General features: G+C 48.8%; 7 protein-coding genes across 7 annotated transcripts; 3 read left to right on the top strand and 4 right to left on the bottom strand.

The window, feature by feature from the left end:
• Nucleotides 1–32: 32 nt before the first annotated feature.
• DCN1 (Scaffold-type E3 ligase) lies at nucleotides 33–1,933 on the bottom strand (the record flags this gene model as incomplete). Its single annotated transcript, XM_058493794.1, has 5 exons — nucleotides 33–465; nucleotides 514–685; nucleotides 740–813; nucleotides 1,680–1,723; nucleotides 1,784–1,933. 5 exons carry the CDS (start codon nucleotides 1,931–1,933, stop codon nucleotides 33–35), a joined length of 873 nt encoding a protein of 290 aa, XP_058363996.1.
• Nucleotides 1,934–2,374: 441 nt separating this feature from the next.
• Nucleotides 2,375–4,863, bottom strand: MVP1 (Sorting nexin mvp1; the record flags this gene model as incomplete). Its single annotated transcript, XM_058493793.1, has 5 exons — nucleotides 2,375–2,584; nucleotides 2,633–3,226; nucleotides 3,287–3,426; nucleotides 3,602–4,333; nucleotides 4,386–4,863. The coding sequence occupies 5 exons, from the start codon at nucleotides 4,861–4,863 to the stop codon at nucleotides 2,375–2,377; spliced, it is 2,154 nt and encodes a 717-aa protein (XP_058363995.1).
• A 1,303-nt stretch (nucleotides 4,864–6,166) lies between these two features.
• Nucleotides 6,167–6,838, top strand: RPS29 (40S ribosomal protein S29; the record flags this gene model as incomplete). Its single annotated transcript, XM_058493792.1, has 2 exons — nucleotides 6,167–6,228; nucleotides 6,340–6,838. The coding sequence occupies 2 exons, from the start codon at nucleotides 6,167–6,169 to the stop codon at nucleotides 6,836–6,838; spliced, it is 561 nt and encodes a 186-aa protein (XP_058363994.1).
• An 838-nt stretch (nucleotides 6,839–7,676) lies between these two features.
• Nucleotides 7,677–9,323, bottom strand: ONS95_000627 (uncharacterized protein; the record flags this gene model as incomplete). The annotated part of the gene is made up of 3 exons (XM_058493791.1): nucleotides 8,856–9,323; nucleotides 8,764–8,799; nucleotides 7,677–8,708 (listed from the first exon to the last, which is right to left on the bottom strand). The coding sequence occupies exons 1-3, from the start codon at nucleotides 9,219–9,221 to the stop codon at nucleotides 7,677–7,679; spliced, it is 1,434 nt and encodes a 477-aa protein (XP_058363993.1). The 5' UTR covers nucleotides 9,222–9,323.
• Nucleotides 9,324–10,911: 1,588 nt separating this feature from the next.
• On the bottom strand, nucleotides 10,912–13,140 carry ONS95_000626 (uncharacterized protein). Its single transcript, XM_058493790.1, has 2 exons — nucleotides 11,789–13,140; nucleotides 10,912–11,734 (listed from the first exon to the last, which is right to left on the bottom strand). The coding sequence occupies exons 1-2, from the start codon at nucleotides 12,627–12,629 to the stop codon at nucleotides 11,289–11,291; spliced, it is 1,287 nt and encodes a 428-aa protein (XP_058363992.1). The 5' UTR covers nucleotides 12,630–13,140; the 3' UTR covers nucleotides 10,912–11,288.
• An 8,676-nt stretch (nucleotides 13,141–21,816) lies between these two features.
• Nucleotides 21,817–22,995, top strand: ONS95_000625 (uncharacterized protein; the record flags this gene model as incomplete). The annotated part of the gene is made up of 1 exon (XM_058493789.1): nucleotides 21,817–22,995. One exon carries the CDS (start codon nucleotides 21,817–21,819, stop codon nucleotides 22,993–22,995), a length of 1,179 nt encoding a protein of 392 aa, XP_058363991.1.
• Nucleotides 22,996–23,367: 372 nt separating this feature from the next.
• LAS1 (rRNA-processing protein las1) lies at nucleotides 23,368–25,077 on the top strand. Its single transcript, XM_058493788.1, has 3 exons — nucleotides 23,368–23,713; nucleotides 23,974–24,357; nucleotides 24,418–25,077. The coding sequence occupies exons 1-3, from the start codon at nucleotides 23,445–23,447 to the stop codon at nucleotides 24,605–24,607; spliced, it is 843 nt and encodes a 280-aa protein (XP_058363990.1). The 5' UTR covers nucleotides 23,368–23,444; the 3' UTR covers nucleotides 24,608–25,077.
• The last annotated feature ends 348 nt before the right edge of the window (nucleotides 25,078–25,425 follow it).

Here is a 25,425-nt window from a genome sequence, read left to right as displayed (position 1 = left end):
CCATCCGAGACCTTGACGACATCTAAATATCTCTAATCAGTTTCCATGGTGTCGGGGACGTCTCCTCGCTTCTTCTTGACGTATTCTACGAACGAGTCAATAACCCCAGGCCACGCTCCATCCTCGCTCCAAAAACTCATGGTTTCATCTTGCAGCGTCTTCTCGAAGAAGTGTGCTGTTTGATTCCACATGTCCTTGTTGACACTCTTCGTCCACGACGTGTTTAGGAACTCAACCCACAATTGGATCCAGTTAGTGGAGGGTGTGGCCCAGGTCATGCCAGGTGGAGTAAAAAGCATTTCCCAGTAGACGATTGCATTTTCGAGTGGGAGTGCCTTTTGGCCTTTCTCTTTTGCACAAACGAAGACATGCTTGTAGACTCGTTTGAATACCGTCATATCGGTTGAGAATAGCTGGATTTGGCCGGCAACATGTGACTTTTGTTTCGTGATTGTGTCGGCATTTCTAGAAAATCAGCTTAAAAACGATGCATGAGTCTGAGGAAGGTCGCACCCAATCTTCTTCCATCCTTCCACAAAAGCCTCCTTTGACATCTCTCCCAAAGCTGGGGCTTGTATGATTTCGAGTGCGACCAAGATCTCTGCATTTTCCAAATTGACGCCCAATTCGTTTAGATATCTCATCGTGCCATTGACCGTAGCGACACCCTCTTCGTCCGATGGCTCTATAGTGAAGTGTTAGCTGGCTCAATGTCTCATAACTTTAGCTGTCTCCTTACCCCGAAACTTCTCGAACAACTTTCCAAGACTATCTTCAGTCTTAAGAGGTGCTGAGCCGATTGAAGTAAAGTAACTATGTCGGTTGCAGTTAGTAACAGGATTCAACTGAGAATTTAACGCTCCCCCAAGAATTGGTAATGTAGATTCGCTGTGGAAGCAAAGGCTCTCCTTGTCTACTTGGAGTGTCGGTGTGAAATAAATCGCAACAGTTGTAATGAGAAATCTAAAAAGAAGACGCGGAGGAGCCCCACGAGTGGACTCTAACGCATGAGTTGACGTAGGCTCATCCGTGGTTGTTTGACAGGAGCCAAATAGCAGAAGTCATTGGATTTTGTATCCAGATAATGTGGAACCTGGAGAGAATTATCTCATCACCCGGCTATTTTTTCGGGTACTCTTCCTTCAGCTTGTATTCTCATGCTATCAACTTCGCGGAAGACTGCCCCATAGAGTTGCAACCATTCGAATTGTTAGGTTACGTCTTCGAGAAATGTTATGCTGTCACAGTGTGCATCGATAGCATAGATCTGGCTGTCTAGTGAGGGGCGTGCGAACTTTGGACCCAGTCCAGCCCAATCTCCCATGGAAGTGAACAGAAGACAATCCTATTTCCCAAACGGTATGACATGCGACCTCCATACATTCCAGGAGAAGCTTAAGTAGGATCGCGGGGTCACCATCCATGTCTAGCCGAACCACTGTCCATCCGCTTCCGTGAGACTATGTGCAGAATAAATTCGCTGAATTGTCTTCAGAGTCGCCTAGTATTTCGAAGGATGAATGGATCGGGGCGTGGAAGTAGGAAATCGGGTCGCGGAACAATGTATTGACGGGCAGACTGCGTTGAGGCGTTCCAAAAATGTGCGGTGCCTTCCATTCCAATGCCCCTTTCTGCAACATACTTCTCGCCTTCGAAATACATATGAGATACTGGCTTACCTATCACAAGCCTGGTCAAGTTTCCAGTTGGTGGCCTTGAGGGCCTATAAAAATTGCTAGTCAGCTTCATCGTTCTCCACTGGTTCGCCCACCAACAAACTTACCCTCGAAGCTACCTTCTCATTTGCGCCAGTAAACTGAATGAACTGGGCAATCAGAGACTTTTGGGTTGTTTTGGACGTCATGTTGTTGATTTCCTGCTGCCACGCAGGCGTGTAGGTCGAAGTTGTAGAGGAAAGAGAACTTAATGACATGGCGGACGCGTTTGAGGAAGGGTGGGTTGTCGATAGCCGTCTTATCAATTCGCCGAGTATTATCCGTGAGGCTGCCTACTAAGAAATGGTGAATAGGAGGCGGGGTAATTCGTGACGACCCGAGTTCAGCTTTTCAATAATTACCGCCTCCACCGACTCGAGGTCAGCCAAGCAAATACATTTAGGTAGCGCCTCAACGACTGTATACTGGAATATCTATCTGGGTCCGTGACAGAATAATTAGAACGGCTTCAAATTATTCTGGGAGAAGATATTAGTATTCTCCAGTCTCCCCCATGTTGATATGAACCTTAACTACCTATACAAGCGCTGATCAATCTACCAAAGGCCAAAGTCCATGCCGCTGTCAATCATGCATGCGCAGCAACAACTATATGCACTAATCCTCCCATTGCACAATCTTCCAAGCAATAAAAATACCTAATCGCCCAACGGCATACTTTCCAGTTCCTCGTGCAGTTGCTTCCAGTTATCTGCTTGCAGCTCAGAGTATTTGACGCGCTCTTGCGCCCAGTCCTGGTTCCAACGGCTGACATGATATTGCGACTGCTGGAAGAAGATGAGCTCATCGCGGATACACTCCTTGATAAATACACCTCGGGCATGTTGAGCTACAATTGATTCCTTGTCCTAGCAAAATTTTTAGCAATGTTCCCAAGATCTGGGCCGTAGACTTACTTTGATGATAGCCTCAGTCACCTTTTCAATCTCTCCCGGCTTTACCAGACCTTCTGGCTTTGCACGAATGGTGACGAGCTTGGTCTCATTGTTCTGGATCCGACGTTCGAGGTATGGAATATTGTCTTTGTCATATCGATCGCGTCGGTCGAACATGTCTCTCACGCTGACCAAAGCATCACGCTGCCTCTTCAAGTCTTCTAGTACACCTTGATCCCAAGCTCTTGCCTCGTCCTCTAAAAGTGTCTGACTATTTGAGAGATGCTTCGCTGTAGCGTTAAGTCCTTCGTTCAGAAGGGGCACGTCGTTGGTGTCTGTTGCGTATGTGTCTGCTGACGAGTCGATCAACGACTGCAAAGATAGTGACAGCCTTAATTGGTCTGCGGCAAGTCCCTCATTCCGTTTCGAGAGGCGATCCATGAGATTACACAGGTTAATGTACACCTCGGCTGATCGACGTACGCCGGTTCTTGTCCGGTCGAAGAGCTCATTCAAAGTCGGTGGAAGGGAGTCTTCCAGTCCTGGGGGCAGTGGTCTACCAGTGAACTCCTCCTGAACTGATATAGTAGCTTGCTTGCGCCATACGGCAAGCTCCTGGTGCTAATTAGCTTAAACTTAGCCAGATAACACCTAACCTGAGTATTCAGGGCTTACAGTTGGAACTGTCAAAAACATGATCACTAATTGTTCTTGGCTTAAAACTGGATGTCTGACAAGAGCGTTCGAAAAGCGGACCAATCCCCTGCGTCTCTTTTCAATGAATGTGTTGTCGGCGGCAAGGTGGTTTCCGTTGACTGCTACTTATTAGCAAGTATTCAATGACTCGCGCCAAATGCGCGTAAGAAAATAAAGATGGTCGGACGCAAATCATAGATGTACATGGCTGGCACGCGCATCTTATGGAAGAATCCTCATCTTGACCCAGACTGGCGCATGCCATATTGAATATTGACAGTGTCTTTTACGTACCTCCAACTCTCTTCGGAGGAAGCAAAGGTAATTGCCGGAAGGAAAATCGCTTTTGCAAACAGTCCAAGAGCCATACAAAGTCGCTGTACCTTCTAACGACCTTGCTTCCCCGCCGAGCACTCACTACCTGGTAGTTGTGATGCTGAAACATGAAAATCCCCTCCTTCTCTGGTAAAAGGGTAATAACAATGTTCTCTTCAACGCCTGCACCTGATACTCGCCCGCCACCAAAAGATCGGTTGGGAGCACTTGCACCAGGGCGGTCACCACCGCCTCCAGAAGGCCCGAATCCGTCACCACCCAGTGTAGAGTCGTTGGACACGCGATAAGATTCGCCTGGACTTCCATCATAAGACCCCCATATACCAGTCACGGGAGCTGAAGCGTTGTCCTCCACAGGCTGATCTGAAGTCCCGTTGGTTCCTGCAGTTGATGTAGTTGTGAAGGTACTTGTCGTCCTGACCGGAGGACGACTTCCATTACTTCCTGCCCCCGATGCTCCGTTAGTTTGTGGTGTTTCTTCGTGGTTATGACCTCGGTGCATTGCTGGACTGCCCCATGGGTCCGCCTCTGGGAAGTCAATCGAATCTTTCCTCATTGTACGAGGCTTCTGAGGGGAGACGGATACCGGAGCTGGAGGAGGCGTTGCAGGTCGCTGGGGAGGCTTTGCAGCGAGGTCTTCGACTCCAGGGATTGCGGTGGAGAAGCTAGGTAGATTGGGTTCTGGAAGATCTGCAGGAAGATAAGCAAACGCCAATAAGTCCCAGACAAGAAAATCACGAACTCCTTCGTCTTTCGTCAACACCATCTAGCGTAATGTCCTCATGTTCTTGTGCCAACCCAATCAAAGCAAGTAAAACATTGAACTCATTCCTGGAGATATCCGACAGCTGCGATCCAGATGTGATGATGCTCACGATACGGCTTTGCTCATCAGCACCGACTCTACTAGCGCTCAAGACTTTTGTTATTCCTGAGGAAGTGAGCTTTCCTCCATTGCCATCTCCACCATTAATTAGGCTGTCAAATATATCGATGTAACTGTCAGGCACTGCGCCGGCTGGCAGCAGATTCTTCACTACCTCCCCCCGGCCAGCCTTTTTTGGAGTTGGCATACCCCATCCTGGAGCACTGTCATCGTCTGCGAATAAGGAAGATTTCGATCCAGGAGCTGGACTAGGCTCGTCATCGAAGAGGGAGTTCCGGGACTTGGAAGCTTGCGCTGGACTTGGTTGGTCAGGAGACGATCCGAATAAAGACATTGTAATGCGGTCGCAGACTCGACAGCTAGCTGTCCAATAATGTGCAGATAAAATACAAGCAGTGCGACAATTATATAGATGTTATCATGCCCATCAACAAACGAACGAGGTAGATGATGGAGCTTGCGAGGCCAAGCTCCATCTTTAGCGCAACAGGGGTTGGTGTCTGCCCAAGCTTCTCGAGGCTGAAACTCCGACACCTGGATTAGCCAATCAGCACTTCCTTGATACTGGGGAAGCTCGCGTCTGTTGCTGGAACTCGTCGACAGATACGTATGCGTAAGCCTGTCTGAGTTGGGGCGCTTTTAGAATTCACTATTCAGCATCTTTTCTAGATCCTTTCTGGATAATTTGATCCCCGCCAACTTCTTCCCATGTTGATATTACTACAAGGCTCATTCATAAATATCACCATTTCATATGGACCTAGACCTAACAAAAGATAGTTAATTAAGTTAGATATCATATCCTTTCCAATATCATCGATAATGTATCCAGTCAGACCACGGCAAGATTTCACTACGAATTTCATTTATGAGTGGTTGACTGGTGTACCTAGAGCATTGATCGCTCGGATGAAATGTTGCTGTATGTGACCCGAAGCAAATCGAAATGCAGCTTGCCTCTCTTACCATCCTCTATCTGCCAACGCTTCGCGAATCTTGTTCGCGTAATTGAGGATATCATGGAGTGCTTTGCGGCCTGGAAAAAAACATTGTTGGCAATACTATTCATGCTGTGCCTCATGGCCGACGGATGCAACGATTCTTGACCGAATGGTTCTTCAACGCTGAAGAGTCGACAGGTCACGTTTAGGACGCAGTGATACCTAGGCACCTAATTCTGGTGGAACGAGAGAATAACTGTATCGCTATAATCATACCAGAGTCGTAGAAACGAGCTAATTTACTCTTAAACTCAGAACCTTCAAAATTCGAACCTGGATATAATATTTTGTGAATGGCGCTCGAGGGATGAGGAGACATGAGGGCCTGTGGGCGTCGGACAAGACCAAACTCCTTAGCGTCGGCCTGTAATAACGTTTCACCGAGAGCATTCGTTAATTCAGCCAATCAACTGGTGCTTTTCGCTCTTCCTCAACTGATCGCCGCACACTCCTGATCGTATCTCGAAATTTCCCAACGACGGTCATTAACAACTTCAAACGCCCCAGTCAAGACACTTCGCATTCCGCGTAGTATGTATCTCCCGTCCTTCGTCTGCGAATTTTCCAGAAGCGCGCATTTACTTTGGATCTCTTCCTAACCACACTGCCACTCCAGATCTTCTAAAAGTCGCCAAAATGTCCCACGAATCCGTTTGGAACTCACGTCCCCGAACCTACGGCAAGGGAGCCCGCGCTTGGTACGTCTACAATCTGGTTCCTTGGAGTATAGTTTTGGAAGGAGGGGAGTGGGAATGGAGGAATTAGGGAAGGGCAATAATGCGTGCAGAAGAGAGCTAACGATGTGGCAGCCGTGTCTGCACCCACAAGGCCGGTCTTATCAGAAAATATGGCCTGAACATCTGCCGTCAATGCTTCCGTGAGAAGGCAGCTGACATTGGATTCGTCAAGGTGCGTGATTTGAAATGGAGCTTCGATGAGGGATCTGACCAGAGCGACCTTCTAACTCACCCGGCAGCACCGTTAAAGTACCACGTTGGCAAGAAACCCTGCGATCGATTTGTGCGTAAGGGCAGTGGAACCGGATTGGGGCTTTACTCATGGCATGGAGTTTGGGACGGTCGATCAGATTTGAGCTTGGAGGGCATTTCGGAAGGATGGAAAGACTCGAACAATTATTCGATGGATTGCCGGACGATGGATTGTTCTTCGACGCAAAAGTCTCTTTCTAGAATTGATCTGGGTTTATCTTGCTATTGCTCTGGAGATGATTCCTGGGCCATTTCAGCATTGCCTCAATACAGCACTGTCCAAAAGACCAGCAAAAGAGAATGGCGTGAATCATGGTGACGAGGAACGGAAACAATATCATACGAGAAACTGGCAGCTGGGGCAGCACATTTGGGCGAGTTTCACGGATACCAACAGGAGGCCAGGACCATTACGATCATCTTTTCTTATTGTTTATCGCACCTTTCCACTTGCAGGGTTCTGTCTCTTGAGATGCAAGGCACTTAGAGCAGTAGCGATTACCACCTCTCAATTTCTTTTCAACGCCATGTTGATGTGGGCGGAGGCGTCTACAGACTCAAGAACAATACGTAATAGAGCCAAAGCAGCATTCTTCAACATATCAAGCGAGGGCCAGCAAGCGCTTCCTACGTCCATCTCGTCCTGGCTTTGTCTTGTCACGGCAGATTCAACAATGATATATTAGTGGATTCCGCAGGGTTCAGCTTGAACGAACCTCAGCAAGGAACCACAAGGACCAAGCATATTACTATTCTCGTTCCTTACTACTCTATGACATCTACATACCCACATTCCTGCCACATAGGAGCATGCAACTGGTCCTTTATTTCTCAGTCATCGTGCAGTACCACATCTCGCTCCTTTTGGTCAATACTTTCATCGATCATCGATTCTCATTCCTCTAGACCCAGTCCGAAGTCAATAGTTTTACATTTGCAAAGAATCGTCGCTGTGTACTATACAAGTACAATGTTGAATACACGCAGAGTAGTATGCCGAAGTAGAACAGTAGCTCGACAATGTAACCCTTCCTCTCATTCCATACCTTGCTTGGCATACTTTCCTATCTTGTAGCCCACTAATCATCGCCTTTGCTACGAGTAATGTACAATAGTCTTTCCGCACAAACCGCATGTTTTCCTTACGTATGGAGCTTCTACCCCTCGCAGTCAAAGTCGTCTCGAGATCCTGGAGCACGAATAATATTGAGACGCCTGGATCTCGCAACATCGCCCCATCTTACAAGAAGGCTGCCGCTCCGACTACGTTGGCTGGTATCAGGTGAGGAGACTATTGGATTGGAGGATACAATGGACGATGGACTCTGGGCATGGTGGGTAGGAGGAGAGCCTGGCTCGGAATGTCCTCGCAATATTTGGGGGCTTTCGCCACGACTCAACATGAGACCCATCTCTTCGGGTCTTATTGAGACTCCATCAGGTCGATCGTAGCTAATTGGGTCTTCGAGCTGCTCAAACAACTTCATCCAGAAACGATCAGTGAATCTGCCGCGGCAAAAGGGGCAGTCATGTTCTTTCTTTCCCTTTGCCTCGCACCACTTCTTTATGCAGTCCTCGCCGATGACTTTGTCGCAGCAGATGGTCAAGCGAATCGCTTGCTCCTTCACTCCATCCTCATCCTCGACGCCCATCTGATTTTTGCAGACAAAACACTCCTTCAAGTCATCATCCAGAGTCTCAACATCCACTCTCAGAAAGCAAGTTTGAAGGCGTTGCTGCTTTCTCTTCCGGTCAACCATATGGATGCGGTCGGCCATCATAAGCCCAAGTAGGACTTTGCAACCATAGCCAGTAGTGGTGATAAAGATCTCCGAACTCTTTGAAGCTTGTAAGCCATTGTGGGCTTCTGGAATCTCCATCATGCCGAATTCCTTCTCCCAAGACTCGTGGAAGATATCGAGGTGCTTCATGACCAAATTGACATGGTCACGTTTGTTGATGTCCTGGAGAGAAGTACCATCGTCGAGAAGTGTCTTCATCTCACGAGACCAGTGTCTCAAGGTTTTCTTGACGATACATTCGACCGTGCTGCCGAATCTAGCGATTATTGGCTCTTCTGTGGGAGTCAGTGCTCCGTAGGCTTTCCAAGACCCTAGTATGAGATAGCCTTTGCTTTTTTCACGAGCGGCAGGTGTATAGCCTTCGCAGAGTTCGATGGGTGGCAATTCCTTCATAAACTATTAGCTCACATCATATCACAATATATTGATTATGGGAGTGTACAAAGGGGGACCATCTCTCGGCAAAAGGTACAGTGACCTATGTTGTGTCAGACCAAATTTTATAAGAAGAAGACCAAGGTGTGAAGAGCTTACTGGCTCAACGGTCTTGTGCAAAGGTCTTGCTGGCCCTTTCCCAACCTCCATATCAATCATAGCTTCCTTGATGGCAGCTTTCATGAGCTCGCGATCATCCTCAGAAACGAAGTCCTGGTCGTTGCTACGCCCCAGAAGAATCCATCGCCAACAGTAATGCCAGATATCTTCTGCCGAAACTTCCTGAGAAATTCTGTTCTTGATGGTCACCGCGATTCTTTCTGCAGACCAGCCGCTCAGATGGGCGAGCGAAATCACAAGGGCACTCTGGGCTTTGGTAAGATCGTGAAGGCATTCTCCTCGGCACAGGTGCTCGATGGATCGTGGCGAACGACGAAATGCAGAGATGCGTGAGCGGGTAACCATCGTTGGCTCCTTCAAGTTGTAAGGATCGTCGTATGTCGAGAGTCAGGAGCCGACGAGACTGTCGTTCGAAATCTCAGCTCCTATTTAAATGTTACACTGTGGTTGTAGATGGAAATTGATATTGAGAGTGCTTGAGTCAAAAGCAGTAGTAGAGTGTGTGATGCACTGCTGTATTCAATTTTGTGCACGCGAAGGTTTAATTTGGAAAGAGTCAAAGCTCTAGAAGACTGACTAATTATTGGAAAATAGCCTTTTGTAGTCTGTATTTCTGGTGCTGTGGTCGAGAAGGAGGAGTGTGTTATGATATGAAAGAGATGATCGTAGTTGGCTGCGAGTGTAGAATCGAAACGGTAGTCTCCTTAACCCAGTCTTTTGTTCGTTACGAGTATGGTGAGGTGGTGTAAGGGTGTGATCAATAGGACTTGTAAAAAGGAAAATTTAAAGAAGGGAGCCAAATATACTGGCCTGGCGGCGGTGAATAAGAGAACTTACAAGGCTGGCTGTAACAATGGCGGTAAAGACTTTGTGATTCAGAGCTCCTGCTGCTGTTGAAAGTTGAGAAACCCAGGTGAAGCTTGGACAATGAATCCACCTGGCTGACGTACGGAAAATTGGTTATTATAGAGACGAGAAGCTCTTTGCTCGATGGCAAAGCACTTGCCATATTTTTCACAATACTTTAGGGTAAATTCAGTACAGAATTGGATTATGGCATGTGTGGAAAGGGAGTGGAGCGAAAACAGCGTCGAAGTTAGCATGATACAAGAAGGAGAATGACTGTCATATCAGCGCAAGGTATTGGGAGTGACCACCCAAAAGCATAAGAAATGATTAATACTGGATGTTTAATATGTGCAGCACAAAGAGAGATAGTATGCTTTTAAGCTGGCACATTGGTTCCGGTTCATGGCATGTTCAAGTGACCCAGATCTTCGCTTCGAGTGTAAACAAAGCAGCTAGGTATAGAACTTCACAACACAAGTCAGCAATCGTGGCTTTGTTGTTGTTCTCGGTGTCAGATCTGAGTTCATAAGAAGAATATGGCAAAGAGCATCTAATTCGCCTTGTTGTATCCCCCCGCGCTGGGCTATAGTTTTGATGATGAGTTTGTCTAAAACTCGGCTAACAAGACCAGCCTCAACATGAAGCCCTTAAAAGAAGCGATAACGTTGCCGATGCCAAAAGCAGATACAGTTAAACTTTACGTATGAAGTTTCCCACTTCGTGTGAGCCAATTACTCATGTTCGTACCTGGATATGAGTCGACTGGATGATACCAAGATCATGTTGAAGGTGGCGAATGCGATCAGACCTGGATGGTTCGAGAATTTCTTTGATTTGTTCGATAAGGTATGTATTGACTGACTTGGCTTGGTAGCCACGATTCCAAGTTCCATGGGGCTTTTGCGAAGGACAATTTGAGTTGCTTGTCGGAGATGAAGGGAGATCTGACGAGCGCAAGATCATGGAGAGAAAAAAAACTTGCGCCAAATAGTATGAGCTGCTCGCATTTCCAGGTCCGTTCTCAAAGCTTTCAACTTTTTGCCTTCAAGGAACAAGATTTCACATAGTACTTGAACTTGCTTCAACAATTTCTGATCATTACCATAACAGTAGTGCTCCAATTCATCGCATGAGACATTTTTCAAGCAATCGAAGCTCAGAAAGTGTGCGAATGTCGAAGTATATTCTGCTACGGAATGGAATGCCAGAGAATAGTCTGAACAGGCACAAGCGCAGTTGCAAAGAAGTTAATGCTGAGGATGTCACAAATGATAGTATCTCTCCCGATCCCGATGCTTGATGGAGCGGAGCATTACTTGATCTGGTCTGTAGAGCTGTAAGTATTGGGAACAGTATTAGTCGGACAATATCGCTTCGCATTGGACCTGATACTAAAGTGGGAGAAGTTTGGGAAACTTGATGAAGGTAATGAGGGAAGGAAACCGACGTGGGTAAGTGAGTGGCGCTACCACATTTGTCTATGGATAAAAATGATGTTTCACATGGAGAAACAAGAGTCAACTTGCGCTCTAATTATGTAAATCTCTAAGTCTACCAGAAGACTTACTTCGACCACTCCTTATAACTCTTCTGCCTCTGTCTTGTATTCCATCCAAGCTTTCCACTGATGCTATTTACCCAATCTTCAGATCTCCTTCCCTGAGGCATAACATTTGCAAACGGATACCGACTAGCACTGATAGTGACATAATCGCCTGGTCTTAATTCAACTCTTTCTCTACCATCAAAACTAGCCCAGCTACTGGTCCTTGCATCGTACGGAACGCCTACACGCAGAACGATGGTATCGGGGAGGATGATGGGCCGGAAGGAGAGCGTATGAGCACAAATTGCGGTAACGAGAATTACTGGATTTTCTGGATGACAAAGGGATCCTCCCGCAGCGAGATTGTATGCCGTGGATCCGGTGGGTGTGGCTACACACACTCCGTCTGCTTGTACGGATGTGAAATGCTCGTCGTCACCGAAGATCTCAGTCGAGGACATTGCTGCACAAGAAAATTAGTATCATATCGACTAGGTCTTGATAAGAAGCTTCTCACTCGGATTTGGCCCTCGATCAACAACAATGTCATTCAAGATCTCGTAGGTGCTATCAGGTCGGTGGGTCCGTTCGTCTCCCTTCTCCTCGCCTACCAATTCTTCTACCAAATCCCGTGTTTGATTTGATTCCTCGTCCTCTTCTTCCTCAGTGGTGCTAGATGAGGATGATCCTTCCTGGGCCACCTCACCATTCTCGATTCTAGGCCTTTTTCGCTTCTGGCTTCTCATAACAGTTCCTTCGAATCTCAATCGTAGACTGATCGTCACTCCGTCTCTGAATGCTTTCGTCAAATGCTCAGGAAACTCCTCGTAATCGAATTTTGTCAGAAATCCTAAACTGCCCAAGGCAAAACTTAGGACTGGAGGCACAATCCGTTGGAATAGCCAACTGGCGTAAAGGACTGTACCATCGCCTCCAAGAGTTACCACGAAGTCGAAAGTATGTGGCCTGGTCCTACATATCTCATCCGTCCAATACCTTAGCCTTCGCTCTAATATTGCGTTATCCTCATTCTTGGCGGCATATTGTTCTTCCATCTCCTTCATGAGACCTCTGGAGTTGAATTTGTTGTTGCCTCGCAGATTTTCCTCTACCCATACGGTGTATCGGACTTCTCGCTCGGGACTTAGCAACCACTTGACCACTTCTCTTGTGTTTACAATAAGAGTTTCGTCGTGAACCTTTGTGAGGAGGAAAACGGTGCGGACTTTGAGCTTCAGTCTGATGCTTCCTAGGCGCTTGCTTAGTTCTCTCACTCCCCATGCCATGTCAGATAGCTGCTTCTTTGTGAGGAGTCGGCTATGCAGCGCGTTCGAGTCATCGTCCGTTGATACAACCATGTTATCGCCATGTATTTGTCTTGCTTCAATTCTTTTCTTCCAGGCCTTTTCGTCCTCTTGCCCAATATCACTTTCATCCTCGAAATTGTGTCCGTGCTTTGGGTCGACAAGACTATTGTCGTCAGCAGTGCCAGAACCACTATCTATCCGTTTAGTCTCCAGTGTCTCCGCGATTCCATCCAGAGCTCCACTGTAGCCACCATGCTTCCTCTGGCTCTCGAGCAGCGTGTGCACAAAGCATTCTGTATTCTGCCGCCTCAGAATTATGCTTGCGGGGTTCTCCGTCGTAACAATTGAGCTCTTGCGCCGGTGCGAATTCTGAGGGTCGAATATTACCTTTGGATTGAGGTTAGCAATCGCAGGCTTATAAGCAAGCAGGAAGTTTAGGACAAAACATACTTCCAAAGCATGTTGGTATTCGGTATCACTCTGTCCGTTTTGAGGTCAGTCAGTCATTGTCCAGCTATTTTCGTGGTTGAGGTGTGTGTTCTAAAGTTTCAAGGAAACTTACGGCGCTCGACACAACATCCTCAGGCGGACTGAAGGGGCCTGGGCCATCGTAGTGTTGGCGCTCTGGTAGATTGATATGGGGAGGGGAGGAAGACGGCTTCATTGATGCGTTGGTGTCACTTTCGTTGGTCTACTGAGAAATGCTGTCAAGCTCAAAGCTCCTCAAGGCCGTTGCTGTCCTCTCGCAACAATGGTCAACGGTCGTCGGCTGTCCTGACGTCTGCGGCCGCACCATCCATCACTCGGGAGGAACATCACATCACATCTGCACTGTCATCATAGCCCACAGAAACATCTGGTCTGGGGCCAATTGTCGAAGCCAAGAAGCAATCGTATCGCTTCTTTACAATGAGATGAATTCGGTATTTGTTACTGCAAGTAGCTGAATCATCCCGCAGAATTTTCAGAGTTCGAGCACATTTCATTGACCCTCATACCGGTTTCTTTCGAGGCACGAAGCCGCACTTCAACACCCACCCCGCGGCTTATCGATAACGGATGCTGCCACTGCCACTGCCACTCCACTGTCCATGCCCTGCCCCTGGCCCTGCCCCTATTTTCGCATCCCACTTTCCGGATTCGAATAGCAGTCAGGGGAACAGGCAGGCATGTGAGATCTTGGGCAGGGGAAGGGGAAGGGGAAGGGGAATAATAATGGAAAGGGAACGAGCGAGTGGAAGACAGGCAGGAAGTATAGGAGGGGACGACAAGGGAGAACAAGCTCGAAACTTTCGGAGGGACGGATGGAGATGGATCTCGACTCGTTCCCGTTCCAGTCCCAACTAAATCTCAGCTCGCCATGTGAGATGTAAATTTACATAGGTAAGGTAGGCATGACTTGACATGGCAAGACAAAACATTGGCATTTCACTCAGCCATACTGTAGTGCTCCGAAGGAAGCGGGTCCGTCCAGCCAGGGGAAGCATGGATACTAGGTAGAGGTGGATTGCTGGCAGGGTGGATGAGCGGATGGAAGAGGGATGAGAGGCCCTGAACGACCTCGACTTTACAGTTTTGCAGTCTTGTCTTGTCTCGTCTCTTTTTGCCTTGCCTTGCCTTGCCTTGCGTTGCCTCCTCTGCTCTGCTCTGCTCGGCGGACATTTTTGCTGGGGCTTGCTCGGTAAAAGAACTCTCTCTCTGTGTCTCTCTCTACGTAATGGCACCACGCCAGAGCTGTCTCCCAGTCGCAGCGCAGCAGCAGGGAGAGGCGCAGAACGAACTCGTCATAAGGAGGCCCTGTCGAGCCGCCTTGTCCTGTTCACTACTTCGTATAATTAATGCGTGCAGCAGAGCGTCGCCTGGCTGCGTCTCCGGAAAGCCAACCTCAACCCGACCGACACCACGAATGGATTGGGCTACTGTACGAAGGTTGTGTGCTCCTCGGCAGTGCAGTGCAGTGCAGTGCTGTTCCAGACCGCCTTGAGCGCTGACCGACTGACCCCCAGCGCCCAAACCGGTGCCTTCACACTACTACTGTATCGTATCAGATGCACCGTCGGACATCTTGGACTTAAGTTAATAGATGGATGGATGGAGGAGCCATTGTCCCATTCACCCGCATGGTCCTCCCCAACATGGATGCTATTGTGATCACCTCACCTCCCTGGCTTCTGGCCACTTCTGCCTTCCGTTCCACTTATCCATCCATATCTCGCAGGTGTCAGACAGGTGCGCGGTCCGTCCACCACAATAATGCAGCAATTACAGCGGCATCGTCCATCTGATCTTGGCCCCATGAAGCCGCCAGCGTTCTGGCGGGCTCATAGCTTGCAAATGAAGTCACAGCTCCTACAGTAGAGTAGATCCCCCTACTCTACAAGGAAAGGAAACGGCAACCTTGGCTTCTCGGCAAATGATATTAAGTTTTGCTTTTGGCGAGCCATTATTCGATGGTTTCTCTGCTAACTCGGCTGACTCGCCCCTCGTGAATACGACTCCAACCAACTACCTAGGTAAGTAGTGAGCCTAGAGGTTGCGCATTCCAGTGGCTGAGTTCCAGAACAGAAGGGAGTGTGGAAACTTTGGCCAATATCAGCTGCAAGGGGAGAAAACGGACTACGTCCGCAACGATATTTCTTGAGTTTGTCGTACGTCAAGCAAGTAAAGTGGCTCCAAAAATCCCGGCCCATCTTGCAAGTCCTCGCCGATTTCTCCGAATAATGCAGGATCGTGAAGATCCACCGCGGTAGATTTTACTTTTGGACCATCACATTTGTCGCCCTTGACCATGAGTAGGTAAGGTAGTGAAAGCCTCACTTGGATGTGACAACCTCCTGTGCCGCAGACATCAAGTCGACTGGACCAATGGTGCACTATTCGATGCTACAGCATGAGTATGTGGACGTTGCTCGGCTTCAAATTTGAGGCAATCGAAACGTCGTACTGAAGCAGTTTCGACTCGAAATAACCCAACTGCTCGGCCGAGGTAGTCTGGCGGATGATTGCATCATAATCCAGGTACAAAAATGCATTTCTACAAGGGATTCGCGTTACAGGTGAAGTGCCATATTCGACTGTGGATTTAGCTTTAGATCCACAACACTAGCTGAGAAGCCAAAGAAACTTCCATCTGCTTTCCCTCGTTTACTACATCTGATCAGCGGGGTCTGGCCGAGCCAAAATTTCAGTTCCAAGGCCCGCCCGGCCTATCTGTGGGAGACTCTAGGATCTTACAAATTAAACAAAAGGTGGGATCTGCCGGGTATCAAATTTGTGTCGCTGTACGAGGGATCACTCAAGTCTCTCTAAAATTTTGCCACCCCCAGGTTACTGCTGCTCAATGAAGGCACTACTCACATGCGGGCTGCCGAAGACTTGACGCAGGATTCTTCTCGTGACCGCGGGAATTTTCTTCACTTTTGTCGGATGGTCCTGCATGGTATGGCATAAACCCCTCCAAGTCCGAGGACCCACGCAGCATAGTCGAGTTTGGATGCGATGGCTTCTATTACGGAGTACCTTACGATACACGGCGTATGATTCAAGCCCTGCTGGATCATGGTCTTGTTACCGAGATCAACCATCGACCTGTCATGTTGCCTTTTAAACACAGAGCATAGGCAACAAGATGCTACCTCTGGAGCAGGTCCGCATTCCGCTGTCCCGTAACTCAACCTCAACTCCAAGTTTGAAAGGATTAATCAGGTCGTCTCACTTATGTTGGTGGCTATTGGATGTACTCGATATGCACTACTGACGATTCTCGGGCCCAGGGGATGAGAACTAGTTGATAACTTGTTGATAACTTCATGTAGGGCTTTCCCATCGTGCCGGCACGGTTGATGCGAAGCCTAAAGGCAGTTCAAGCATTGAACCAGTTGTTCCACAGGCACTACCTAAAGCATACTACATATCCGCCCGCACGGTTCTATTCAACAGGCCAGTCGCGATTTCAGCCAGGAAGTTTGAGTAGAGAGCAGCGGTTACAGTCTTTGTACTGATGTTAGATCGGCGGTGATAACCAGTAATTCAAGTTACTTCCGGGCTTAAGTTGGGTTGGCTGTCATTGCATCACGTCCTGCAGAAAGGAATGGCCCGCAATTTGGATCCTAACACCATGTCTGTCTGACCCTGCAAAGCAGCAACGGCGTCGGACGTGGCTGATAACCAGCTGCAACGATTCCTTTATGAAGGTTTCAACACACACGACAAGTTGGTGTGCTTTGAAGGTGCGCCACCAGGTCCAACTTGCTCAGCAGGAACAAGCAAGAGGTCAAGGTTGGACCTTGCGTGCCGCCCTGATGCACATCATTTCCGCTCCAATATTGAGAAGGCACCCCAGCCCATATTTACTTATTTGGAACCATGCTAGCACTGACCGCCAGAGCAGAGCTGTCCTGGTCTCCAGGCTGCTGTTTCCACCACCATCAACTTCGTGATATGACACACTACTGGCTGGTGTGGTCGCGAAAGGCAGGCTGGAAGTAGGCTTGCGCTGTCAGGTCCGATTCCGTGTGTGAGATGGATTTGCCGTCTCGTCTTCCCGCAGAACTCCGCGTCACCTGCAACCAACCACATTATTACTCATGTACAGAAGAGGCAGGCTGACAATCTTCTCTTTGGATCCCGGGCTTGCCCAGATCAGGCTGAGGGTCAGCAACATACTGTATTACTGTAGGTATCCAAGTTCCAACCGCGGGTTTCCAGAAAAAGGGTCGAGTCCGTGCTTCCGCCTCAGACGTCTTGGCATTGACCCGTTGGCTGGGGTAGAAAGGTCAAGCAAGTCACAGAGACAGGGATAAACATGATAATTTATTTTTCTTGATGAAGCAGCTATAAGGTACCGAGCCTGCTTAGCGCCCTACGCTGTCTTCTTTTCTCTCCACATCGGCAACGTGGGCCAGCCGTCTTTTCTCCTTCTCTCTCCCAGCCTTGCGCAGGGATACGCCGGCGGATAGACTTCGAGACTCCTTCGACGCCGAAGAAACCACGAGGCGTCGTCCTCGGGCCCTTTTTGGTGACAATCAGATTGTTTTCGTTTCGTTACGGAGCCTTGCTACCCGAAAGGGCAGTATTTACAGGCCTCCCTGACAGAGTGCAACTCTGCGATGCACAACAAATGGCTGCTCCCTTGCGCTTTGCTTTGTCTTTTGTGGTATTGACCGTCTAGGGACCCAGAGTATTCGGACATTATTCTGGAACAGTCGACCAGCTCATTGGCTTGAAACAATCGGCCCACGCAAAAAGTCTACGATTCCCGATTTCGTGTTGCGAGCAGGCACGGCCCAGAGATCTCAACTCGGTTCCGTGGCTGGCTTTCATAATCTTCCTCGTCACAGAGTCGCCATGCAAGGATTCGGTCGCTCCCATGCCACTCATGCCGCCGCCAGGCATGGAAGCTGCGGAGCGAGAATCGAATCTATCGATCCCTGAGATCGTCACGTATGGAGGTGCTGGGGATAGACTGTGTCACCGCTTTTGGGCAGAACACAGGCTGCGCTGTGACCGTCACCAAAGACCAGCAAATTTCCCCTTGTTGAAGGTCCCAAAGAGTGGTGGCACAACTTTTGCCCAACTTTATTTTCATATCCATAGGCTTCTCAGTTGTTAGCTGATCCTGATGGCCATCGACCAGTCACTAAACCTTAAACGCTTCTGGCCTTCGGCTCTCTAAGACATTATTCCACAACCAATTATCGAGTAGGACAAAAGAGATTCGTTGCACCGGTAATCTGGGTCACTACTAGGTGACGAGGCAAAGGCGACAAATAGTCCTTAGTGACCGAGCAACTTCATTCGTCTCTGCAGCCATGGATCTGCGGCAACGAACCACAAGTGATGTCCTGAAGATGGCGCGTCATCACATCCCGAGATGACTGCTTCCGCCCGCATCAAATTCTAAACTCACAGATCTAGACCCGGATAGGCAGTAATATGTGACCCAAATTTTGGCGAGTTCCCTGTCGTACCAAGGCCCCATGCAGACCCAAGCTCAGATGTTTCCAGGGAGGAGATGTGGGGTTAAAGGTTTGGACCAGCCCTAACATGACCTTGTACTGTGAACCCGACGAGAAAACTTCAAATCATCAGATGGAGTGCTCTGGTCGTATGCATGCTTGGAAACACGCTGGTCGTCAATCTCTTGATATCAAATCCTTGCCTTTGTAGCAGCAATATCTTGGTGACGGAGAGCCTAGAAGCAGCTAGGCACAGCGCTACAAAGATCAGCAATAATATGGTGGAAAAGTAAGACCAGTCTCCGATACGATACAGGTGTTTCCTCGGGAAACTATCAAAAAGAATACTTGCATTGTGCCTTTTGCCTTTATCAAGATCTCTGCAACGTATGACTCGACGGTTTGTGGTAAAGTACTCGTGGCATCCTGGCTACAGTATAGAATTGACAAGATTCGATACGATGCACTATGCATACTCTCCCCCCCGGCTTGAACGTTAAATGTGAACTTTTGCGGGTCGGAGGCCTAGATTTCAAGTGCTGAGTGGTCAGAGGCCCTGAATACAGCCAGAAGCACGAGCCAGAATTAGGCCTGTTATAATAGCAAGGGTGCCTTTAGAAGGTTCGAGAGACACCTGAGCCCTATTTAAGGCTGATTCTCTACTGAATTATTGGATAGACACTCCCTAGTAGCTACCTACACGAGGTCCAGTTTTCTACATATTTAACATTCAAGCCGGGGGGGGGGGGAGTAGCAGGGATCCCTGTACACCTGCTCCTTTGCAGTATCATGGGCAATGGATCATCTGCAACCCCGTGGCCCGCCCACGTCTTTCGGCTTCAAGGCCAAACAAAGCCTCAGGGTCGTTCTGTGCAGGGGTTTAAAACGTTTGCATCTGCCACCCACACTCCACCCAGATCCGCAGCCTTTCCGCCATTTCATAGGCTTGGGTCACGCTTACCCTACAGGGGCCTCGGCGGTTGGAGTGGGTGGAGCACAAACGAGACCGTGATGCGATCTCCTTTGCTTGCCGTGGCCCGGCCTTGATTATTGCAGCCTTTTTGTGCCTCACGCGTTCATGCTGGTGTATTATAAACCGTAACGGGGTTGCCGCTGATTGCGTTTGGACGCAGAGATGCACCCCCAAACTCACCTCACATTTTGCCGGCATTAACTGGACAGTGCCAGGCGGCTTCAATGGCTAGGGTGATCACTTAATACAAAGGAGCGATATCAGAAACAAGATTTGTGTTACTATTCCTGGAGACAAGATCTCCAAGTGTTCGTCAAACCGCGCACGCTCGTACAGTACGGGGTGGAGTTTATCGATGGATTGCAAGCTTGTCTCGTCTGACAAGGCTCAACGTCCTCACAGGCAGATTCCAGCTGGTCTCTTCACGGGAGTTGAAGAAGTGCCCTTACTTGCTTGCTCTTACTCGAAAGAGAGACACTCTTTGATTTTAGTTCGAGTAGTGCCTTCTCGTCAACTGTCTTGATGTTCAGTTACTAAACCGGGCTGGGCCTAGGCAGAAGCAAATTGCACCAAAAATCACAGGTAGTGTCGGGCCCAGTTCTACTGTTAGCCCTGCTAACCCACCGCTGTCAGGAGCCAAGCCTTGACGAGCCGACATCTCATCCCACTTGAGAGCTGGACCGGAGGCGTCCAATCTCGACGGAGTGGGATATGTGAGATATGCGACCCGAGTCGTGCTCGTCGTGCTTGGTCTTGGTGGAGGTTGACCGGCATGTAGCTAGGCATCGCCCCTAGCAACATTCCCATCCCGCAAGCGAGCCCTGAAATTCTTCCTTCACGATCCATGGACTTGCCAAACCGGGACGTGATTTGCTCCCTCAAATCCTGGATGTGGATATTTGGCGCCGTTGGGAATCGGGATGGGCAAAATGTGGCCGGATTCTCAGTAAATTAGTCCCTGTACGCTGGGTTAACTCTGGGTTATGCATGCATTTCACCTTGTTTTGTTCAGCTCTGCTTGTTTACCACTTGTACGAAGCCCCTGGCCCTCCAAGCGCTCTTACTGTACCGGACAAAGGAAGCGTAGGAGGAGTTGCCATGCAAACGGTACTGGTGGTACCTAGAAGCGCAATCGGCTCGCCCTGGCCAAGACAAAGCTCATATGCAAGTGGGAATTGACCATTGTCCTGTCCGGACCAGTCGCTTTTCGCTCTATTCTATTAGCATTATTCGAGCACAGCTCCAGCCTTGAGCTTTGGAACAGAGAAGGGCTAGTGCGTGGGAGGGTGATAGTGAAGGTGAAGGTGAAGGTACAGTGGGTGTGGGCTGAGAATCCTAGAGCACACGTGTGATACGGCCACGTTATACGCCAGTCTGCTGGTGTCTGGCGCTAGGCCTGACCGCCCCTCGAAGTCAGCAATGTTACAGCTGGCCAGTCCATTCCGCTCGAGCTGTCCAATCCTATCCAAATTATTTGCGAAACAAGCTCCGAGCACCGAACAGAGGACTTGCGCTATCGTGTTCCACTTCAGGCTCTACTACTGACACTTTCCAGCTGATCGTTGCACACCCAGGGTTTTCTCATACGTCGCGCCCGCCTTCGCGCATCCTTCCCCTTCCCCTTCCCCCCTACAACGGAGCGACGAGCCAACCATACCCAAATTGCTTACCCTCCAGTGCCATCGACCCTTACCCTGTCCACCTTACCCTGCCTGGCCTTACCCCTTCCACCCTCCAAAACCCTATCGTCGCTCCCTCTCAAGTTCTCAACGCATCCAGCCGCGGGATATGGCGCTTGGCCTGAGAACTTGCATGCTGTTGCAAGCAGCCGGTGGCCCTTTCCCTTCCTTTCCTTGTGCAGCCAGGGGCTCGGCCACGGCCACTACTTACTGCTGTTACCTTGACCGCCAACAAAGACCTAAAGCCACGCCATGCCTCCCCATCCATGATCCATCCCCCCCCCCAGAACAAAGCTCAGACCCGACGGCGGATTCTCCAGAGCAACCCCTGCTGGTTCGTGGGATCCATGATCCATCATCAGCCAGATGACACAGACGACATACCGGAACTTTAAGTCACTTGCAAGGGGTGGCGTCCATATTTGTGCTTCCCGCTGTCTAGCTTTCTTTGATATGGAGAAGGCCCTTTCTATGTCCCAGTTGAACACGCACCACTTCAGCCCCTTCCCTTAGACTATGATTTACTTATTTTGATTGATGTCCAGTGGACAGTAATTTCCCTCTTCTTATTTCTTCCCTCCGCACCACACTTCACAGTTTGCAACCTCGCTTCAACATCTAACTCCAATATGATGAACACAGGAACATGGGAAGGGCATCCCTCGGGATATACAACCGTCGAGATGTTGCTAGACGACGTCTCAAAGCAGATTGCAACATCAAATCTTACTCGATACTCTCGAGGAACAAACGGACAAAAAGCCGGCGGATCGATGCGTATAGCAAAGCCCAGCAGCGCAAGCAATAGCCCAAGAGGATCAGTAGGCCTAGGAAGACGAAGGACTGTGATGAGTGATGGGCCTTACCGACGGAGGCTTGCCATGCTCGAACAACAGAATGCAATGGCCAACGGAGGATTCGTATCCAACGACGGCCTACAAATACCCTCAAGATCGACTCGGCCAGTCAGCTGGCATCCAGCTTCTCATCTCACTGCTCAACAACAATACCAACCAATGTATTCAGCTACTCAACACGATGCCAACCAGTTCCAGATGTTCGACGTTCCAACCAACCAAACTGCATACTCGGGATATGCATCGCCCAGCTCGACATTCTCTCCATTATCGATGCCATTCAATGGCTACGAGCAACCACAATATCTCTACCAAGGCCAGACGCCATCAAGTCATTCGACTTCCGAATACGCCGGGCAACAGCAGCATCATCAATTCCAGGAGCAATCGTCGCATAACTTCGTGCAACAAACATCGTCAAACACCGATCCAACCATGTACTCTCACTTCGACTGGAACAACTTTGCAACCAATGGATTTGAGAATTCATCAACAGCACCACCAACGCCAGAGAACTTCCTACCTATTCAACACCCTGAGCCTAACTTTCCAGCCGAGGACGCTATTCCATATCACCCACTATCAGAGCCTGAATCTGATGGAGAGGAGCTTATTGGTATGGGTCTGTACGATGCCCCAGAAGTCACCAAGACACCCTCTTCTCATCCCGAGCTAGACAACTACCGGGCATTGATGATGACCGGCTTTCTTGGAACTGGTTATGGCAAGGTCGAGTCTACTGGAAAGGGCTTGAAGCTCGAGGAGACATGGAACCCACCGCCTAGCGATGACGAAGATGAAGATGATGATGAAGAAGATGGAGAAGCAGAAGACGACGATGAGCCTCCTGCGAAGTCGCAGCCTGTTACTACCTCAGTACCTCAGCAACAAGTCGTCCAGACCCAAATGAACTTTGCAGCTCAAGGATACGGTGGCCCAGGGTGGCTGTGAATTTGGATGACTTAGACACACTTTGATTTACTTGATTTAGCGCGGAGTATGGGAAGACATGGAGTACCCAAGGACTGGGAAACGGGTTTCGCCGGCGTGCGTAGAAAAGGCCCTCGCATTAGAAGCGACTAGTGTACAAATATGTGTACACCATTAGAATCAAAGACATTCTACCAGAAGATGATTTCGAGAATCCCTTGATCAGAGCGATCTGCACCCCCTTGCTTCAAATGAGACCATGATCACCTGCACGAGACCGAGGAACTCTTGACTTGCCAACCTCATTTAGAGTTTCTCGCTTAATTTAGTGTCCGCAGAGCCCCAATAAGCTTGGCATTAACCGCAACCTCAAACGAGCATCTCGATCACCTGCTCCTGAAAAGCGTCATCATCACCTATAACAACCTGCCTTTCGTTTCCAATTATATCGTATCTGAAACCAAATAATAATGGTACAATACGTCATAACGCCCTGGCGCAACGCGCGCGAGCTTCTTTCCGTCCGCGAAAATCTCTACCCCGACCTCACGAATCCAAACAGGAAAGTCGGAGACGCCGAGCGAAAACATGCTGTGGCAAGGGTGTCGGTGTGGATGCAGAGGGGTAATTGTCCGCACTTGGTGGAGAGTACGGCGATCTTGACAGCGGCGGTATTGAATGATGTTAGGGGAAATGCGGCTTATTGTGTGAGAGCTGCGTATGCGGCAGCGTTTTGTAGGTGAGTTACGACACGAATGTCTAGTTCCTTTCCACTCCGTATTTCACGGTAATGGATGGGTGAAATGGATGCAATGGAAAATAAACTGCCACACGTGACTTCGCCAGCATTTCTTCTCGTCCTTGTTGAAATTGTTCGAATACCCAGACCCTTGAAGCGCATGAGAACTTCACTGGGACATTATCGGATGGGTTCACGTTTACATGATCTCTCAAAACTTCTTTGCTGTACTTAACAGCAGCAACTAACCTGGACCCCAGATTCGTGACTGGGCTCCTCGACAGCCACCAAACCAAAAACCGAAAACTCAGCATGTACTCTATAGCAAAGACCATCGGACTCCCGGCAACATACGTCGAACTGCGTCACCAAGCAACACACGAAGAACTTCCATCACTCTCCAAACTTCGCACTGCGACGCAGAAAGCGCTGCATTGGATCTGGGACTACTATTGGGTCAAACTACCACCTGCTCCGCCTACCAAGCAGGAAGAGTGTGATGTTTTTGCGAGAAAGTTATTTGAGAGTAGAGGGACTGCAGGATATGACGAGCTGGAAGAGGATGCTCGGAGGTGGGATGAACATAATTTGGTAGAGGCTCTGTGGAAAGTTGATGAAGCGGGTCTGAACAGAGAAACCACTGCGTGGGTCGCTGGGGTTCTGAGGAAGATATTGAGAAGAGGAAGTGCTGACTCAAGGGATAGCACCAGGAATGTAGAGCTGGTTGGTAGTATTGAGGATGTCAGGGCCGAAATGGAGGACATGGAAAGTGCTCTCGACGACCAGGATGATGTGGTGACTGCGGATAGCAATTGGAAAGACAGTACTCCTGAGAGTAAAGGATGGGCTGTGTGGGAGGGCACTTGGGTCCCGAAGCCTATTGGGGTAGTCTGAGATGCGCAATGACGATAGAGGACCTAGAAAACAGAAGTTCTGGATGAACACGACACATGAGTCTTCAAGCTTGTTATGCCATCTTCGCCAACGACAGTAGCATATCAGACTCATGTCTTTTACAAAGAGATTCTGGACTTTGATCTTCTTCAAGTGTTTTCCTTAGACAGCTCGTGGGCGTAGTCTAACACCAAGTCGCATGTCGGATCCGCTGAGCACTTGACTCTATTCATTTCGCTCTGAGGAGATAATAGATTCAAGTAACGTCTGACGAGCAAAATTGCAAAAGCTGATGGATCATGTCAAGAAGTCGACTTTCCAGTTTGGACTTTCCAAGTACTCCTCATCCGTCATTCTATCCAATCTTCTTTGAAATGCAAATTCTAACAGATGAATATGAGCAATTTCGAGACATCCGTGCGCAACATAGCTCTTACATTACATTTTTACCCCACAAGAATCAATGGTAGCCTTAGTTTCATGCCATATTGAACTAGGATTCCATCTCCATCGGGCAATACACTGCATCATCGTTTCAAGTTCCATGAGAGGATCGTCCACGAATGGTTATTTTGTTGCATCTCGCATCAGATGCATGTGAAAATGATGAGAGTGTTCAAGCTCGAAGCATGAAGGAGACAGAAAGGATTCTACGCCTCGCACATTTCCTCAGGCAGAGTGGCTGAAGTTGCACAAGTGACAGGTCGCACATCTCGCCAAATAATTTTCACCTTTGTTCTGCTCCAACTCGCTCAAACATTAAATTGTAAAGCACTCTCAGACATGGATATTTCAGATTCTTATTTTCTTTTCGACTA

The sequence above is a fragment of the Cadophora gregata genome, assembly GCF_030347475.1.
Source record: "Cadophora gregata isolate MNR1 chromosome Unknown scaffold_1, whole genome shotgun sequence".
Taxonomy (NCBI): domain Eukaryota; kingdom Fungi; phylum Ascomycota; class Leotiomycetes; order Helotiales; family Ploettnerulaceae; genus Cadophora; species Cadophora gregata.
The sequence above is the reverse complement of the archived record's forward strand: the minus strand, read 5'-3'. Positions and strand labels throughout refer to the sequence as shown.

Excerpts from the sequence above, each read along its gene's own strand:
- ONS95_000626 (XM_058493790.1), bottom strand. The coding sequence starts at position 12,629 with ATGGTTGTATCAACGGACGATGACTCGAACGCGCTGCATAGCCGACTC. Across the intron at positions 11,735-11,788 it reads TGATCGAGGGCCAAATCCGA|CAATGTCCTCGACTGAGATC; the intron begins GTGAGAAGCTTC and ends TTTCTTGTGCAG.
- LAS1 (XM_058493788.1), top strand. The coding sequence starts at position 23,445 with ATGGTACAATACGTCATAACGCCCTGGCGCAACGCGCGCGAGCTTCTT. Across the intron at positions 23,714-23,973 it reads TATGCGGCAGCGTTTTGTAG|ATTCGTGACTGGGCTCCTCG; the intron begins GTGAGTTACGAC and ends CCTGGACCCCAG. Across the intron at positions 24,358-24,417 it reads CTGAACAGAGAAACCACTGC|CACCAGGAATGTAGAGCTGG; the intron begins GTGGGTCGCTGG and ends CTCAAGGGATAG.